The sequence below is a fragment of the Silurus aristotelis genome (assembly GCF_946808225.1).
Source record: "Silurus aristotelis genome assembly, chromosome: 11".
Taxonomy (NCBI): domain Eukaryota; kingdom Metazoa; phylum Chordata; class Actinopteri; order Siluriformes; family Siluridae; genus Silurus; species Silurus aristotelis.
The window spans coordinates 13,129,610-13,148,251 of record NC_139584.1 but is presented as its reverse complement, the minus strand read 5'-3'; the positions used below and the strand labels follow the sequence as shown (position 1 = coordinate 13,148,251).

Below are 18,642 nucleotides of genomic sequence, written 5' to 3'. Positions count from 1 at the left end.
CCTGTGTGCACCTTCCTCCTCTCTTATATGTCACCCTATGATTGTCCTTCTTTTTAAAATAAGTATTTACCACTGCCATTTTCATCATTTTAGCAAAATCTACCACCACCTGCCCTTCAACATTCTTCTCCTTAAGGCCATACCTACCCATCACCTTCTCATCACCTCTGTTCCCTTCACCAACATGTCCATTTAAAGTCTACCCCATCACCAATTTTTCATTCCTAGGTACACCATCTACCACTTTATCTAATACACTCCAGAATTTTTCCTTCTCCTTCATCACATTTCACTGATCACATTTATCATCACCGCTTCAACTTCCAGCTTCATGTTCATCACCCTCTTAGAAACTCTCTTCACCTCCACTACACTCTTACTGTACTCTTCCTTTAGAATCACCCCTACACCATTTCTCTTCCCATCCACACCATGATAAACAGTTTTAATCCACCTCCACTGTTCCTGGCCTTACTCCCTTCCACTTGGTCTCCTGAACACAAAACATATCTACTTTTCTCCTCTCCATCATATCAGATAACTCTCTCCCTTTACCAGTCATAGTACCAACATTTAAAGAACCAACCCGAACCTCCACTCTCCTACACTTATCCTTTTCCTGCTGTCTCTGTAGACGTCTTCCTCCTCTCTTTCTACTCCTTCGGCCAACATCACGATTTCGGTACCCTGTTCCCTAACAATACCAGTGGCAGTTGTTGGTAACTCGGGCTTTGACCAATCCGGTATGAATTGCTGGATTACACAAATACACAGTATACAGAAAGTAAAAAAATAGAGAATTTTTTTTTATTTGATAGTTTGACTCACAAACTATATTGTACTATATAACTAGATTTGTATAACGCACAAGTTTTTAAACCCCTGAGCCTCTTTGACATTTATAATGAGCTTAGCAAACACAAGACCTGTTGTATTTTACGGCAGGATGGGCCTCAAGCCTGGTAGCTCAGCTTAAGCTGTTGTATGTAATTTGGTTCCTGAGAATGAGTCTGTGGAACAATGGAAAAAAATCTATGCAAACCAGTTTGCAGTATTATGTATATGTGTATGAGTGCATGTGTGTGCATGAATGTGTGTGAGTGAAGAATAATTACATGTTGCAGAATGCATAATTGTATACTGTTTCTTTGTAAACATACAAGATACTTATGATGCCATCACACTTCTAAAAATAAAATATAGATTTAACTGTTAACAAACAAATATCCTGTGGAATATTTTATTTAAACGTAATTTAGATTTAATTTATGTGGTCTTTCACATCATTCTGACCAGTCCAGCAACATTTCACATTGCGACATTGTTATAAATCTATTTCACCACTAAACAAACCAGCAACCTGTGACAAGACTTTCATCAACCAAGAAAACAATTTATTGGTTATAGTTTCTTTTTTTTTTCTTTTTTAAGAAAATGTATAACAATTCTATAGACTATCAGTTTATCCTTTTTACATTCACTTATGTTGTTGAAAAATAGATAAAGTTAATTTGTTAAGTTGTTAAGTATTAGCTGAAAGGCTGTTTCATACCAGTCTATCAAGTGTTTATCAAAATATCAAAATAACAAATAAACAAGCACAGAAACCACAACTAGATGTGAAACAACAGGTCCACTTATATCCTCCTACTGTATATACATTAGGTTTGTCAGTGCAGTGTTGAAAATCAACATGATTATGGTTCTAATCCTAAGTCTGTGGATACGTTTTCCAAATGCTCTGACTGTGATTAGCCATGTGTTGTGTTTATAAATGATGCCATCCAGCAAATTTCACTAAAACCTTTAATTGTCTTAGTTTCACACAATGAGTCGAATGTCTGCTTTCATTTAATTCTGGTCTAAACTGAATGCAAATGCTTCTGATGGACCAGTGGTCTGTAACTCAAAGTTTATCTCTGTAAAAAAATTGTGTTTATCTCATACAATTCTGGTAAATGCACTGCCTGCCTGAAAATACACGAGTTTCCATATCCCACTATATGATTCTACCACTGCTGTTGTTTCTAACTCTACAAACATGTTTTTCTCTTTTCCCAATTTGTATTGTAGTAGTGTGGTCTGAAGGGCATGATGGCTTATTGATGACCTTAATACTAGTGTTTGCTTTGAGCTTGCTGCACCGTATCCTGAGCTGTATGTCCAAATATCAGTTTTTCGCACCTGCCACTTGACACGTTCAGAAATGCCTCACCTCCTGTTTTGCTGTTTCTAATGAAATTACTTTAAGCTTTTTTCCCAGAGTAAAAGAGGACATTATCTGCACATTGTGAGTTATGTCACAGCTACAAAGTGTTGCTTGACCCTGCATTTAATTGGAACGTTGCTTTATTGCCTGGGAGTTAATGTATTGTGTCCTATTGTAGGACATGCCTGAGCAGAAACCAAATTTAATTCCAAGATCTGCCCAAAGCTCTGACAGAATTTAAATGGTTCCTCGTGTAAAATGCAAAATTCGCCTTACAAACAGAGCGCAACATATTAGGTTAAGAAGTGCCTTCATAAATCACATCCTCATCTCCAATCAAGTCTGCCCATGCAAAATTAGATGCTAAAGCATGGCTGGCAAAAAAAGAAAAAAAAAAAAAAGCTCTGTATATAGAGGTGGTGCATAACAAGTGCAATACTGAATCACATCTCTGGACTTGCTTTCCTCACTTTCATGTGTGATCAGTATGTAAAAATATTCTAACCCTCTGCATGATGACTCTGGCTTGGTTAACAGGCTTTGTTAAAACCGTGTTTGATCAGTCTTGCTTTTGTGCAATTCAACATCTAATGGATTGTAGTATTTAATCAAGGATCATCTAAATAAAAAAATCAGATTGAGACTATTTTCAGATTTTCATGTATCAGCTGTCATTTCTATGTTGAGATGTCATGATAGATCTCTAGTTCACTTAAACTGACATTCGCCTTCAATAAATTATACTACATAACTTGACATTTTCAGAAATTAAACCCTTATCCCAGCACTTTTGCTTTCTCATATAGAGTGGATTTATTCAAAATGTTGTTTATTCAGACTCAGCAGGATAAAGTGGAAGACATAATGCTCTGCATACAAATCATTAATTTAGTTGTAATATACAATTACTATTCCAGTCCTGCATTGTTGTTATGTTTATGTTTTATTTTTTATTTATTTCTTCCAGATTCACCATCAGTCAGACAGACAGGAATCTTTGGTAGTCAATTTGCAATTTGAAACTATACAGATTAACTACTTTCATTTGCCCATGTGACATAATATATCAACATAAAAAAACACTTTCTTAAAGATTGATTTATTTTTCATTTTACACAACACTTGCAAGGCCAGTGGGGGTTCTGCTTTTTGATCACATGCAAATCAATTGAAAATGAGACATGGGGAGGTGTGAACGTGATTGATTCTTTTTGGCTGTGTCGGGAAGCATGGGGAGCAGAGAGCAGTAAAAGCCACATCAATAATAAAAAACCTGATTCACTGGTGGGGGTTGGAACAGGAAATTAGATGGAGCATTTTGGTGGTTATCCTTATCCAAGATTTTAGTGTCCCATCAGAATGAATGCATACACACTGCTGTTTACTGAGGATGAATGCTGTACTGTGACATCGCCATGGTTTTTGTTCAGTTACACTGAATTTATATTTTAGTTTTGAAATTTTAACTGATTAGCTTATACTAAGGCATGCTTGAGTAAAGGAGATATTTAACTGGAGCACTGGAGATTCAGTGCAAATAAACTTTTTTCAGGTGCTGTATTAAATGTTATCTTGAGAAAACTGTTATTCATGGTTGATTATAATCCCTTACCTTTTCAAGAAGGTCAAGATGACTTAATCCTTGCAATGAATATATTTCAGATTGTCAGGAACTCCTTACAATGGTATAAATACAATTTGCTTTAAAATTCTTCTGCGGTACTGCATTAGTATGCACAATGAGAAAACAAAAAAAAACCTTCCAAACAAAAACACTAATAGAGATTTGTGTTGGAGGCACTAAAAAATTCCACATAAATGTATAATCATGGCTCTGAGAAGACCAACTGTGCCTAAGAAAAGCTGATGCAGTTTTTTTGTCATGCTAATTATTGATTCTTGTTCTATAGTATTGAAGTTTAATGTACATACTGCCTTAAAGCTTGCACTTGCCATCACATCTATCACTTTTGCCAATGTGTTTGTGAGGGAAAATGAAATAAATAGGGTGGTATTTATTATAATTGTTAACTTAATAATAATGCATCATCAATCAGAATGTTATTGTGCTGCAGGGTTGATTCCCAAATAAATGTATGTCGCATAATTATAAATCAAACTATGTTAAATGGGTTGCCTGTATATTAAATACATTTAAGGCTCTTTAATAATTAATGCCTGTTCACTGTGTTACAAATTTCTTTCTACTTAAGGATGTACAGTTGACTGATATGTAGCTTATTTCACTTGTTCATAGGGGCATTCCAGGGAAGAAGTGTGGCACTATCATTTTAACAGCAGAGGAACTGGGAAACTGCAGGGTAAGTGTGCGATTTATATAAATACTGCAGTAGACTACAATTTAGCTAAACCTAATTTGTTGTGATTCTCATTTAACTTTTTTCACAAGTGATGTTATGAAATATTTACTGTGGTACTTGGCTTTCCTATTTTGTAACGAAGATTAAATATATAACTGAAGGCATTTTTCTCCCTAAATTACGAAAAACAAACTGGGGAATAACGAATAGTCATTATTACACGCTCGCACACACACACACACACACACACACACACACACACACACGCGCGCGCGCGCGCGCGCACACACGCACACGCATGCACACACAAACCAACTGGCTATTGGTTTATTAGTTACATCAAATACATTTCTTATCTATGCAGACCAACAAAAGCCATTGAAATATTTATTGCATTTCTGAGTGATGGAAATAAAGACCAAGAAAATGACTGGCACAGCATTTTTTGTTTCTGTTTCTGTGCCATAAAACCTAAAAACAAACTTAACCAGAATTTTCTTCAGATTTCTTCAGACCTTGTAGGCTTGTTGGTTGTTCCTAATATGTCAGCATTCCTCTTTGGTCAGTTTAAATGCAACTTTCATTTTTTTTTACATTTTTTTAAATCGTGAAACATCCTGCTTGACCCACAATTCTTTAGAGAGATTTCTAGTGCATTTTGTGCTTAAGGAGCTTGCATTTATAATTTGAGCCAAGGATGGGTAAGCAGCTAGAATTACTGGGAAGAATATGCAGTATAATTGCTTATGCATTTCCAATGTATGGATACATCTGCTTTAATTGTTCTTTGATAGAAACACAGTGAACAACACTAGATGCAAAGATAAAGGGCTCATTATTCAAAAGTTAACTTGAATTTCATCAATACTCCCCCTGTGTTTTAAATTTTTACATTTATCGAACTGGTCCACTATAAGTCACTCTATGTGCTTCCATGGAAGGAAATTAACATAAGTGTGGGCATACGATGTGCTCCTCATTGTATATTTTGAGTCCCCTTTCTTCTTTATCCAGCCAACAGAGGATAGACAGGGTAGGGTGGTGTCAGACAGTAGATCTATGCATTAGTCATTGACTTTGTGTGGAGAGTGTGCACAAGCATTTGTCTTGCTGGAAAGCTTGGCATATACTGCTTTCAATAACATCATCTTTGACCTACTCCTGGACAAAGTAAGACATCTTAACATATCTCCACCTGTCTACCGTTGAATTATTGATTTACCGTCAAACAGTACGCCAATTCTCAGACACACCCTACCTCAACACCAGTGCTCTACAAGATTAAATATTTTCTCTCTTGCCAAACAATTGTGGAGAGACAGAATCAAGCTAATCAAGTTTGCAGAGGGCACCACACTAACAAGACTCTCATCAAACAATGATAAGCCCACATATTTAACTTAAAGTTGAAGAAAAAAAAAAACCTGCAGAGATGATTAGTTTCAGAAGTTTAGTTGCATCACACCTTTTTATAGCAATAAGCACTCAAATTATACATAATTTTCAACACAATCACATACAACACCCTGCAATGCCGTTTTTTTCTGCGACATCTACAGAGAGCTACAATAGGATCAATAATCACATCCTCTGTTTCTTTCCAGTTCAGCTCTGCACCTTCAAATGCCATACATAAGCTACAGAGCATTATTAGAAGTGCAGGAAAAAAAAAAAAAAAACAATTGGTTGTCAGCTCCCCACCCTTACTGACCTGAATTCATCCAGAGCAAAGACGAAATGTGGAAAATCATAGCAGAAAATTCACATCCCAGCCACTTTCTTATTTAGCATTTCCCTTCACAACAGAGACCCAGAATAAGAAACCTGAAATCTCAATACCAGTCAACACCTGCACAGTTTCTTTCTTTTCTACAACCCAACACTTCTTCCCTCTGACATGCAGCAAAAGTGACTTTAGCACACCAATGCAATTAAATTGTAATTACACTAACACCTGCACTAACTGCACACTAACACTAATTACAGTCAAAAGTAATTATTATATTACCCTGCATTCTACTGTATCAACATATCACAAACTTTTGTGCTGCATTTCTGTACATATATATGTTATCTCATATTTTATTGTATGTTATTGTTTTATGTTCTAATATATTATATTACAGTATACTCTTTGGCTGTGTGATGTCCTGTATGTGTAACTGAACCAAATGGAATTCCTTGCACTGCCTGTCCTTGCCGAATAAAAATTGTTGATTCTAATTCTGATAACTGACACAAACATTGGACATAAGCTCTACCTCAGGGCTTTATATTATAGTTAAACATACTGTGATGGTGAGAAAAGAATGCTTATAGAGATGTTGAGAACCCCATGGACTAAAGAGATGAACAGGGAGATGTGCTCGGAGTGCAGAGCACTTGTGACTGGTCAGGTGATGTGGCTTGCAGTGCATGAGCTGACTAAGAAATTCTGGTATATGTTTGTGTAACTTCACTAAGGATTTGAGGGAACTGCTTCAAAAATACAACAGACAGAGACATGGCAGAACAACAAGATAAGCTTACTGTGACCATGCAATTTCTTTTAGTAATTTTGTAGTGCCTGGGCCTCCTCTGTGTCTTCAAGTCATGTTCATAGCATTCCAGCAAATCCTAGTCTGTGATAATATTGGAAAACAGCAGAAAGAATGTTCTAGAAAGTAAGTTCTCCCTGTTGTCTCGTTAAATTTACTGCCACACCCCGTGTTATGCCTTACAATAAAACACTGCAGTTGGGAGAACATAATAGTTCACCCGGGATCAATAAGACACATATTCAGAACACTCTACGACACACTGGCTTTTGTAGACTTTTTGATAATACCAGGGGCTTGTTAAGACAAAAAGGTAGTTTTATTATGCAGAATTCTTTGTACTCTGCATACCAAAAGATACTCCTTTTCCTCCCAAATCAGAATGTGTGCTATGTTTAGCCAAAGCTTACACAGATAATGTAGATGGTTTGTATTAAAATGCTTTGCCTCATTGGTTAAAGGCATTATTCATTTCACAGTGTCAGAGCATAGTCTCTCTGGGGTATAATGCATATATTCGGGCAATTCTTGCCAGTATTTATCTGGGTCTTCACTATTATACCTAATGATGATGACCTTTGGTGTAAGAATTGTATTCCTAGAGCTAGAGGAAGTACAGATGGCAGGAATGTGCAGGTACACATTAGTGTGGTGGAGAAAAAGCTCATTATTGTTTGTAATGGAGAAAATGGCATTTGAATGCTTTTTCTGTGTGAGTCTAGTTTTGTGTGTGTGGTATATTTGAAAACCTCATATAAACAAAACTACACCACTGTTCTAACAGCGTTAGACAGCGCTGTTCTGAAGTGTAATTGCAATGTTTAAATATGTACTCGTGTTTGCAACCAACATGGAATTTGTTTCACTAGAGCCCCCTCTTATCTCCCATATGTTATTAACATCTGTGATTGCTGAAATTACATTAGATACACTCCACATTAAACAACTGAAACTGTCAGCCTAACATTAACCTTAAATTGTCAGGGTGTGTGGGTGACTGGAAGGTGGACCCAAATGCAGGATGCAGACCGGAGTATTATTAAACAATATTTAATGAAGTGAGCAAGCAATGACACAAAGTTCAAAAATAGCCGACAGACAGAGCAAAGGGGAGAAAAACATAAACACAGTCTGAAAAACAGTCCTTAATCCAAATACCGAGAAAACAGTGAGATGCAGGGAAGACAAAAATCTGAAACCAAAAAAAAAAAAAAAGTCCAAAAGTCAGGCACAGCATACCCAGCAATATAGTTCAGATAAAAACACAAACATATAACAAAAGTCCAAAATCTAAACCAGTAATCTGGGTAGCCAGTGGCAGAACAGGGATCAGAGACAGGGTTGGGTAACAGGAACCAGCTCAGGCAGGGTGGAAAGAATAATCTCGGGGACATGAATAACCAGTGAGATAATCTGGCCCCGAGTAAATGTACAAGGTGGCATGAGAAAAAACGCAAACCTCGAGCGCCTCGAAACCGGAAGTCAGTACTGTAAAACTGTCAGTGCAGTGATTTGGTAGGTTTGATTGTCACTCCCATTGAACACACATGCCCAAACAAAACACACACACTCAATCACTTGCAGTCTAAAACCTCTGGCAATCTCAAAGGAATTATATGGCAGCTACACTCTGTTAAGAGAGTAGCATCTGCCAGAATGCTAGTTATCTTGCCTAGCGAAGTGTGCTGGATTATAACGGTCTCTTCAACACCCGTGAAACTGTCATTTAGCTCAGACCTTTGGCAGGCTGCTCTATCCTTCCCTTTCTTTTATCTCCTCTCTGCCTTTTTTTAATGCTTCTTCTCACTCATTGATTTCCCTCTATCCTCCTATCTCTCCCCTCCCCATCCTTCTCTATTCTTCCGCTCCAGACCTCAATCTAATCATATGCTTTAATAGCACCTCTTGTGCATGGAAAGGCTTGGCAGTTAAATTGACTCATAGCATTATCATTGTGCCAATGATGAGAATGAAACATGCTAATACCTTATAAATTGCAGTAATCTATGCAACACCGTGCTAATGCAGCATTTATTGCTGTTAAAAAGATCCTACAGTTCTCATACACTCATTCAAAGAGTATAAAATCCACAATCACACCCACTCTGTTTACAATAAAAAACACTTTGTTTTTCTCATCTATTTGGCCTTTTGCACATAAACACATGTTAGGCACAGATTTTAAAAAAGGATCATTATCTTGTAGCTGGAAACCCTGAATATATTTTTAGGTTAAACATAAAGGGACATTTTCATGCACAAGGTCTGTTTTTAATGTGCTAACCTTGTTTTTGTCGAACACAAGCTGATTCTCTGTAGCAAGCAAGGTATGACTATAATCCTATTGGATTTACAACCTCTCACTTTCTTTTTCTCAACTTCCCCCAGGACTGTGTCACCATGCAATTCTGTGCCAATAAGCTGGACAAGAAAGACTTCTTTGGTCGCTCAGACCCGTTCATGGTGTTCTACCGGAGTAATGAGGATGGAACGTGAGTTAATTCATAATTAATACTTTAGTCTCTAATGCATGTCAGTACAGCTAAGTGTTTTAAAATGTTTTTCACATGAAAAGAAATATAAGACCCTTAAAGTGTATAGACCAAGACTACATTTGCAATCCAGCTCATATCATAGCATCATAGTATTTTATAGTATCAGATAATTATAGAAAGCCTGTTATTTTTCAACATCTGATTTCATGAATGTGAATGAAAATACATTCTGAGACTGATATGCAAAATCTTTAGCAGGTGTTATTAGCTCATCTTTGTTTTTATTTTGTATTCAGATTTACTATCTGCCATAAGACTGAGGTAATGAAAAACACACTCAACCCTGTGTGGAAACCTTTCAGCATCCCAGTGAGAGCTCTCTGCAATGGAGACCACGATAGGTATGCACACACAGTGCCACTCTCAGCAGAATTATTTTCTACTAGCAATAGAGTGGTATGTATAATTTTGGTAGTATGATGATCCTTGAATGCCTGTGCCCCAGGCAGTAATGATTTGCGAGTGTTATTTGCGAGGGAGTGTAAAGGGGATGTATTATGTGGCTTCCTGCTGAGAAAAGCTGGTCTCTTTTGATTGATTGTTACAAATAATAGTCATGCTCTTGATGCACCTCTGACTAACTGCACCAGCTGCATCTACCATTATGTCTGAGAAAGACATTGGAAAGGGATTCAGCAAAAAAAAAGCTAGGATGAGTTTGTTTAGTTTTGTGATTCAGATACACCTGACAGACACTCTGGCAGATGTTTGTTTCCGATACTGACAGAGACACCTGCCTTATAATGCCTACCTGGCTTTCCATCCCATTCCTTTGTGTTCATGCTAATCCACACAACTACTGTATCTCCAGCTTTTCTGGTATGCTGTGTGCTGTAGTATTCTTATATACTGTACACAAACACAAAACATGCACTTGATTAAAGGCAACATGCTTAAGAACATCAGTTACTCTAATCAGCACATAGAAAAAGGGTCAGAGGTCAAGGCAAGGCATTTCAGGCACACATTCATTATTCATTTAGATTTGTTACTTCCCAACAGTCATTGTATTAAAATATAACCAGTTTTCCCAATGAAGACTAATAATTTATTGAACAAAAATAAATAAATCTTCAAAAATAATGATTAAGATTAGGCCCCTACATGAATCAATAATAAATAATTAAGAAAATTAATATATTTGTCACAAATCACATTTAACATAAATGAATGCATTAACAACATTAATTGTGCTAAGGCATTACAGAAACTAACTTACAGAAAAGCGCTTGCTATACCATGTAATATAAAAAAAGAAAATAAATTAAAAGGAAATAATTCTAAATAGATAAAAGGCTATAAGGCAATTAAACACCCATAATTGGGTAAATCATACCCATACCCATCTTCCCATCGTAACCCATAGTGTATGTGGGTTTACAAACACAGACACACACTCCAACCCATCATTTTCTCTCTAATTTGGTCACCTGCCAATACCCACCCACTAGCCAGCTCTCCCCTATCATATGACAGCAACCAAATGGGAAGGCTGAAAGCTATCACATACTTCCTCTGAGACACGTGATGCCAGCCAACTGCATCTTCTCAAGCTGCTGCTCATGCTGTGTCACAGGGCAGTGTAACACACTAGGAGGAAAGCACTATCAGCTCACCACAGCTAACACTAAACCCCCAGATGCCCATGACTGCTTTATGACACTGTGATTGACATTGGAGAGGGAGTATACCATCCTTCCCACCCCCCAGAGCATGGCTAATTCTTCTCCCTCAGTTTCCTGGGCAGGAATGGCTATGGCATCAACAGGATATCTGCGTGACAGGGTGAATGCTGTTCAGTTGTCCCATTCTGCTGGCTCTAACTACATGATGCAAAGTTGAAATCCCTGAACATATGTGAATGGTGATGAGAATGATAAATGAATGCTAATGACACCACAGTTGTTAGTCCAAAAGAGACAAATAAACCATGCTGCTACACTAATGTTGGATATGGAGCAAAAAACAAACTGAACTTGCTATATTGTTATTAAATACAAATGTATGTTGAATTGGAGTCATCTGGCTGTTGTTACTACCAAAAAAGGTATTAACCTGTGCAGCATTCTTGGAAATAGAAAGATCATAGACATATTTCCTAACATTTGTGATGTACATTTAGATATCAACCCACATGCTCATCACAAAACTTTTTTTTAAATTTAAAAATGGCTTGTATTTTCAGTTCTGTCCACAAAACATGAACGCTATGATGACAAATTATCATCAGGCTGATCAAAATTCAGTAAGAGGGAATATTACTGCAACATTTATATACTGACTGAACTTAACATTTTTAAATAATGATTTCGAATGTCTACATGGTAGACATTCGAAATCATTATCAGTATTGTCCAATTAACTATAGGAATTACACACAAGCACTCCAGAGTTCCGTTTGTAATTTGGGCAAGACTGAGTATAGCACATGTGTATGTTTATAACCACAGATTACATCTGATCCCTGTAAAATTCTCATTAGCTCTGAAACCAACATGAATAAAGTAGTAGGCATTAACTCAGAGATAGTGTAGTAGGTATTAACTCAAAGATAGTGCTGTCATACACACAAACACACATACACACACACACACACACACACACACACACACACACACACACACACACACACACACACACACACACACACACACACACACCTATATATTACAGCTATAAATCAAACGGTTATTTTTACTGCCATAAAAAGAATAGAAATATGTTAAAAGGCAGAACAATGCAGCAGCAACTTTCTCTAAGTGTAAACAGCAGCATAACCCAAGGCTATGATGTCCTTTCAAACAAAGCCTTGTAGAATTCTATATTAATTTTAATTTTGCTCAATATTTTTTTCTTAGTCTCTATCACTCATTTTCAGATGCCTATAAAAGTTTCAAAACAATTACACATACTGCTAAAACTTTAAGTGAAAAACCTCTTAGATGATACATGAAGGAAGAATCACTTAGCAAAGAGACAGCCATAACTATTTAGCCGATATTTTTCCGAAGATTTAATAATTAATCAATGCATCCGAAGTTACATTTGTCTTAGGGCATACAATGCACTATTCATTTTGAGAAGATTTTCAAGAGAGCTTTAGCATGAATAATTTTATATTACTTTTATAGTTTTTGTCTGGATTTAGAGTTGATGGGAGAAGCCGAAAGAAAGAAGAAGAAGAAGAAGAAGAAGAAGAAGAAGAAGAAGAAGAAGAAGAAGAGTTAATCGGGTTCTTTTGCTTAGCCCTTTAACTCACTGAGGCTGAAGGAGTGTGATGTTGCAGAGGCTCGAATCTTTGAATCTTATTTTGTCAGTTAAACAGTAATTGGTTCCTTTATTATAGCTTCAATATTTTCTTCAGTTAACTTTTGTTTTCAGATCTTCATAGGACCTAGCTATAATTTTGTTTTAATTAGAAAAATTAATATATGAAACCATTATACCATTATACCATTATACCATTACCATTATAGCATTTAGCAGGCACACAATTTTGACATTTTATGATAGACTTATATATGTTAATATTTGTATTCAAATTATGGTTGGATGTGAGAATATTATTAGGTGGGTGGGTAGCTGTCTCACAACTCCAGGGTACCTGATTCTATCCCAAGCATCTGTACTTTTAATATCTGTAAAACGTAAAACATTACCTAAAACATATGGTCATGTAGAATTGCTATGCTGAGTTATGTGCCTAGTTATCAATGTGTGTGTATGCACATTGTCCAGCAATAGCCTGCAATACCCCTTATTCCTAATTTTGTTAATTGTAAGGTTTCATGTTTAATTCAGACATGGTACTTCTTAGAGCTCTTCTACAAATGCTTTTTTTGGCTACCATTTCATTCTGTGCACGGATGCTGATGTTTCCCCCCATCAAGACAGTAACACGTCAGTTAACCCTGTCAATCAGTCTAATTGCTTATGTCTACAGTATACAATGTTGTATTTAAATGCCTATAGGGTTTCCTACTGAGACACTGTTTACTTCCTGAAGCTTTTGATTTAGGTTAAATGCCCTGTTTATAGAGGAATCCATTTAGGTGAATGTAAAGATTTTTACACTGATGGGCTGACATGCTTATTTTGTGCAGCACTACTCGTAACTTAGACTTTGATATAACCTTTAATCCACAAAAACCTATGATGTTCCTGTTAATCTTAACAGGCAAGTTTTTAATGTATAAACAGCCCGAGAATAGAATAGAATAGAATAGAATAGAATAGAATAGAATAGAATAGAATAGAATAGAATAGAATATACTTCATTTGTTACATATATATTACAGCACAGTGAAATTCTTTCTTTGCATATCCCAGCTTGCTCGAAAGCTGGGGTTTGAGCACAGGTTAAGCCACTATATGGTGCCCCTGGAGCACAGAGGGTTAAGGGCCTTGCTCAAGGGCCCAAGAGTGGCAGCTTGGCAATACCGGGGCTTGAACACCCAAAACCTCACTTCAGAAATGCTTTGTTAATTCTCAAATATGTCTGACTCTCCTCACACACCCAGAGGTTATTTTGAGCTAATTCTTCAAAAAGATTTGAACATGCCTTGACAGATAGAATGCAGCAGCAGTTCTTTTTGTCTACTGGTTTTTGTGCTGTTCTGCAATTAGTAAGCATTAAATAAATAAATGTGTTCACAATTTTGCAAATCACGGTGTGCTTGCTTTGTTTGATGCTTAACAGCATGTGTAGGATTATTACCTATTCGTTGTAACAAGGTTACAAATCAAGAGTGTCTCTGTATAATAGGCAAGATTAGTGGTCCATAAAAAGACAGAATTTAATTATTAAGTCTAATAATAATATATGACCAAATGTAATTACCTCAGGTTTCATGAAAGATACTGATTCCTGCCTATTTGCTTTGCGATTTCAAACATCTCTCAGTATCTGATTAAGATTCAATCTGCACACTGCCATATTAAAAACTTTGTCAGAAATGTTTTTTAGTTCATTGTTTAGTATGGATTTGTGGTTTATGTCTTTTTTATTTTTTTATTTTTATAGGAAATGAAAAGTGGCTAATGACACAAATGCATGATTTTTCTTGCTCTGTAATTATGCTTCTTTAATCTCATTGTGTATATAACCTCCAGGTCAATTAAAGTGGAAATATATGACTGGGACCGGGATGGCAGGTAGGTCCCCTCCCCTGCCCACCTCTCCCTTTCAGACAGGCACAAATTATTTTATATAAATGTCTAAAGAATGAATGAAAGTACCACTTTATGGGTAAAGCAATTATACTCTTTTGTTTCTTGCCCTTCAGCCATGACTTCATTGGAGAATTTACCACAAGCTACAGGGAGCTGTCACGGGGCCAGAGTCAGTTCAATGTTTATGAGGTCAGTAGAATTATGGTTTATTTACTATTCAATGGTATTATTAAATCTTCTGATAAAGGAAAGACACATGGTGCAGCTACAATGAAAAAGCCACATGTACCCCACTGTTATTCTTAACTTACTGATGTCCTGCCCAGCCTTATTCACAGGGAAATTTCTAGAATTATCATACAGGACATCCTCCCTATTTTCATATTTAGTATAAGTAATATTTACAAGTATTATGAGATGATTTCTCAGAGCATGATACTAGACCAAGAAGTACCCTTTTGACTGATTTTGGCATTGGATAAGCCAACTCTTCCTATTTTTTTTAATTCCCTACTTTCAAAAACCTGGAAAAAATGTAGTGTCTTATAGGTGTTTTGTGTGGTATGTGTTTCTAGACAAGAGTGTGTTTAAGAGTGTAATTACAGTTTGTATATAGCTTTGAATTGTTTGCATGACTTGTTTAATATAACCAATAAAGTTTTGATTACATTAAAAATAAAAACAAGATGTTAAAGGCACTTTTGACCATTGAGTTGAATTTTGCATTTTGCAGATACTGGGGGCAGAGATTTATGTATGCGGTAGTAATGGTAGTGGAGTCATGGAGTAACAGATACATTGAAATGTCTTTGAATCCACCTACTTATTCATTAGAGACCAGTCCTGGCAAATTTAAAATAACATTTACTAACACACCTTTAATGTCAAATATAGTCAATTGGTGCTGCTAAAATGGACATAGATTATTGTCACTATTTATAAAAGGTGTTTTTTTTTAAAGCTGGGCTGATGTATAACTAAATCAGGGTTCACACAGTGCAGAGGCTAGAGTGTGATATTGCCTGCTCTTCCTCTACAGGCCCTATTTCACACTGTAGATTAAGTGGTGAAGGAGAACCATTTAACTGTCATGGCTAAATAGCTGAAGCAACATAGATGGAAATTATATTATATCATATGTATGTGTGTGTGTGTGTGTGTGTGTGTGTGTGTGTGTGTGTGTGTGTGTGTGTGTGTGTGTGTGTGTGTGTGTGTGTGTGTGTGCAAAAGGGATTAGGTAAATCAGCTCTGTTGAAGCTTTGATGTGACAAAAAAATGTAATTAGTCTTTTGTAAGGATGCGTTTTGCATACAACCTCTTAGAAAAACAGACAATGAAAGGTTTGTTTATTTTAGTTTCGGTTTTTCGTTGTAGAGTTTATTTTATTGTTCAATGCACTCTGATTCATACATTAGGTTCTGATGCACTGTCAAATTTGGACGTGGAAACACTAGATGTGTTTGAGTTCTGGTGCACCTTGACTTAAATGTTAGCAAGAGAAGCCGTTTGCATAAAAAAAAGGCTTTGAAAAGTCAGCTGTCTGGTTGACTGGGGAGGAATGGGATAAGATTTCTATGTACTGCAAATAAATATAAAATGCTAAACCACTTATCAGGAAGAAATGTTGTGAGCAGAGAGGCAAATTTGCCAAAGGCTAATAACCACAAGTACTTCATGTTTTTATACCCTATATGATTATCTTCTATTTTTATTGGTTTTGTTTGGATAAACAAAATGGCTTAAGATTACAGTTATATGAATAGACATTACAACTTTATTAGCAAACAGGCGATTTACCTATTTTATTACAGGGATGAAGGCTGCAGGCATTTATTAAGGGACAGATATTAGGAAACTCAAAGGAAATAAATATAATTAAAAGGCATTCTCCAAAGCCCTTAATAGAAAAATATAGTGGTTAAAAGAACTAAAAAGGGCATTTCCTTTTGAAATTCTGAAATACAATAAAAATCTTTATTTTTATGTATTGCTTTATTTGGCATGGGGCTGCGGCGTAAAGCAGAAATTGCAATTTAAAAGCCAATTGGAAAACCACAGAGCTGTCAAAAATCTCAGGACTGAAAAGGAATTGCAAGTTCAATAGATAAGTTAATGAATAGAAGTTCATATTAAATTAAAGACTCACACTTTAGACCTTGTAACTGCTGAGAAGGACATTAATACAGCTTATATGCCTGTTAAGTACTAACTGATTTTAATTAAAAGATGGCTCCGTGTTGCTGGGGGGTATTGTACCCTGCTGTGATTCTGAGCTAGGTTACTATGTTTTGCATGTATTCCCTCTGGGTTCTCTAGTTCCTTGTCTCTTCCAGAAATTGCTTATAGGTGGACTGGCTATGTGAAATCGTCCCTATGTATTCCTGGAATTGTTTTCAGATTTACTGTAGCACTATAACACTGTAAAATAGGTGGAAATTATGGCTGTGTAAAGAATAATAGCAATTACTTCTAAATGTTAGGTTAAAATATGCTAGCTTTCTAATTTCTGTTAAGTGCACTTTTGGGAGATTTTATCAATATTATCAATATTAAATTGTTCTTTATACAAAATCTCATATTGTAATACAGGTTTTAATAAATAATAGTATACAAGTTCTGGGTTAAATTAAACTAGTCATTACAGTACCTCTAGGTATAGGAATATATATGAATAAAACCATGCATTTGGTTAATCTGAACACAGATGGGTAGAATTTAACATACTGACTTTCTTTTAGTAACCAAAAGATGCATTAATGACTGAACAATGGGCTTTTTCACAAAGGTTTTTGGTGTTGTTTAATGTATTCATGATTATTCATAGAGGATTAAAATTATTTTAAGTAGAAAGCAAACTTTAACAAAAAACAAACATTGGAAGCTTTTATTTTCTGTAATTTATCTCATTTAGATTGTGCAAAGAATATTTGCTAAATAAGTGAATAATTAAATATTTGATAAAGCTAACTACTGTAATGCAGTTAAATCTAAACACCAGACCCATTTGTAACCTTACAATTTCATAAAAAAAATCATTTTCATTTTATTAAATAATTTTTTTGCCATTATATTGAGCAGGGTACACTTAGTCCAATGTCAGTATATTTATCAAACAAAAAATAAATACAACAAACTGCTAAGTAATTATGTAACATGGTACAAGATACATGGTACAACAAACATGTTCTTCGTCCACATACATCAAGTATCATTATTACCACAACCAATGAGAATAACAAACATATATAATGTATTTTTTACAAAACCAAGAACTAAGGAAAAAGCTTTTATTGGTGGTTGGACTTGTCATTTATGAAGATGTTTTGCTTTTTCTGCTTATGGGCAAAGAGAAAATTCATCTGTGCATCATAGAAATTGGAAAGTAGAAATATGCTTCCTTTAGATCTGTGATTACAAACCAATCATGTTACTTCACCACTTATTTCATATCTGCTATTCATTGCATATGGAATGACACTCATTTAAATAAATAAATTTACACCTCTTACATCTAAATTCCTATTTCAAAAGTGTTTATTTATATTGCCTGCTTGTGTAGTTTTAACTGCACTTTTACATCCAGCATGGCAAGAAGTTTGGTTCTAGAGCCTTTTTTTATGTTAGATGTTGCTTGATAATAAAACCCTGTGGGCATTTTGTTCAATAGTCACTGGTCTGTTGTTATTAGGCTCCACAGGTCGGTTTAAGTGCAGACTGGAAGCCTATTCCATCATCAGCTAGGTGGTTTGTGAACCAATGTCCGGATACCCTGTCAGTTTCAATAAATCATGTTCTAGTGCATTGATCATGATCTGTTCTGTCACAAAACCATGCTTGCATTCCTTTTG

The 18,642-nt window shown here is 35.8% G+C and overlaps 1 protein-coding gene across 2 annotated transcripts in view; it reads left to right on the top strand.

Moving 5' to 3' along the window:
* The window catches only part of cpne5a (copine Va), an 86,944-nt gene that overhangs the window by 48,432 nt on the left and 19,870 nt on the right, over window positions 1–18,642 (top strand). For both annotated transcript variants that reach the window (XM_083553932.1, XM_083553931.1), the window contains 5 exons: window positions 4,467–4,530; window positions 9,456–9,559; window positions 9,859–9,963; window positions 14,735–14,776; window positions 14,908–14,983. In XM_083553932.1, coding sequence (XP_083410058.1) covers window positions 4,467–4,530; window positions 9,456–9,559; window positions 9,859–9,963; window positions 14,735–14,776; window positions 14,908–14,983 — 391 coding nt within the window. The remainder of the gene's footprint in view (window positions 1–4,466; window positions 4,531–9,455; window positions 9,560–9,858; window positions 9,964–14,734; window positions 14,777–14,907; window positions 14,984–18,642) is intronic.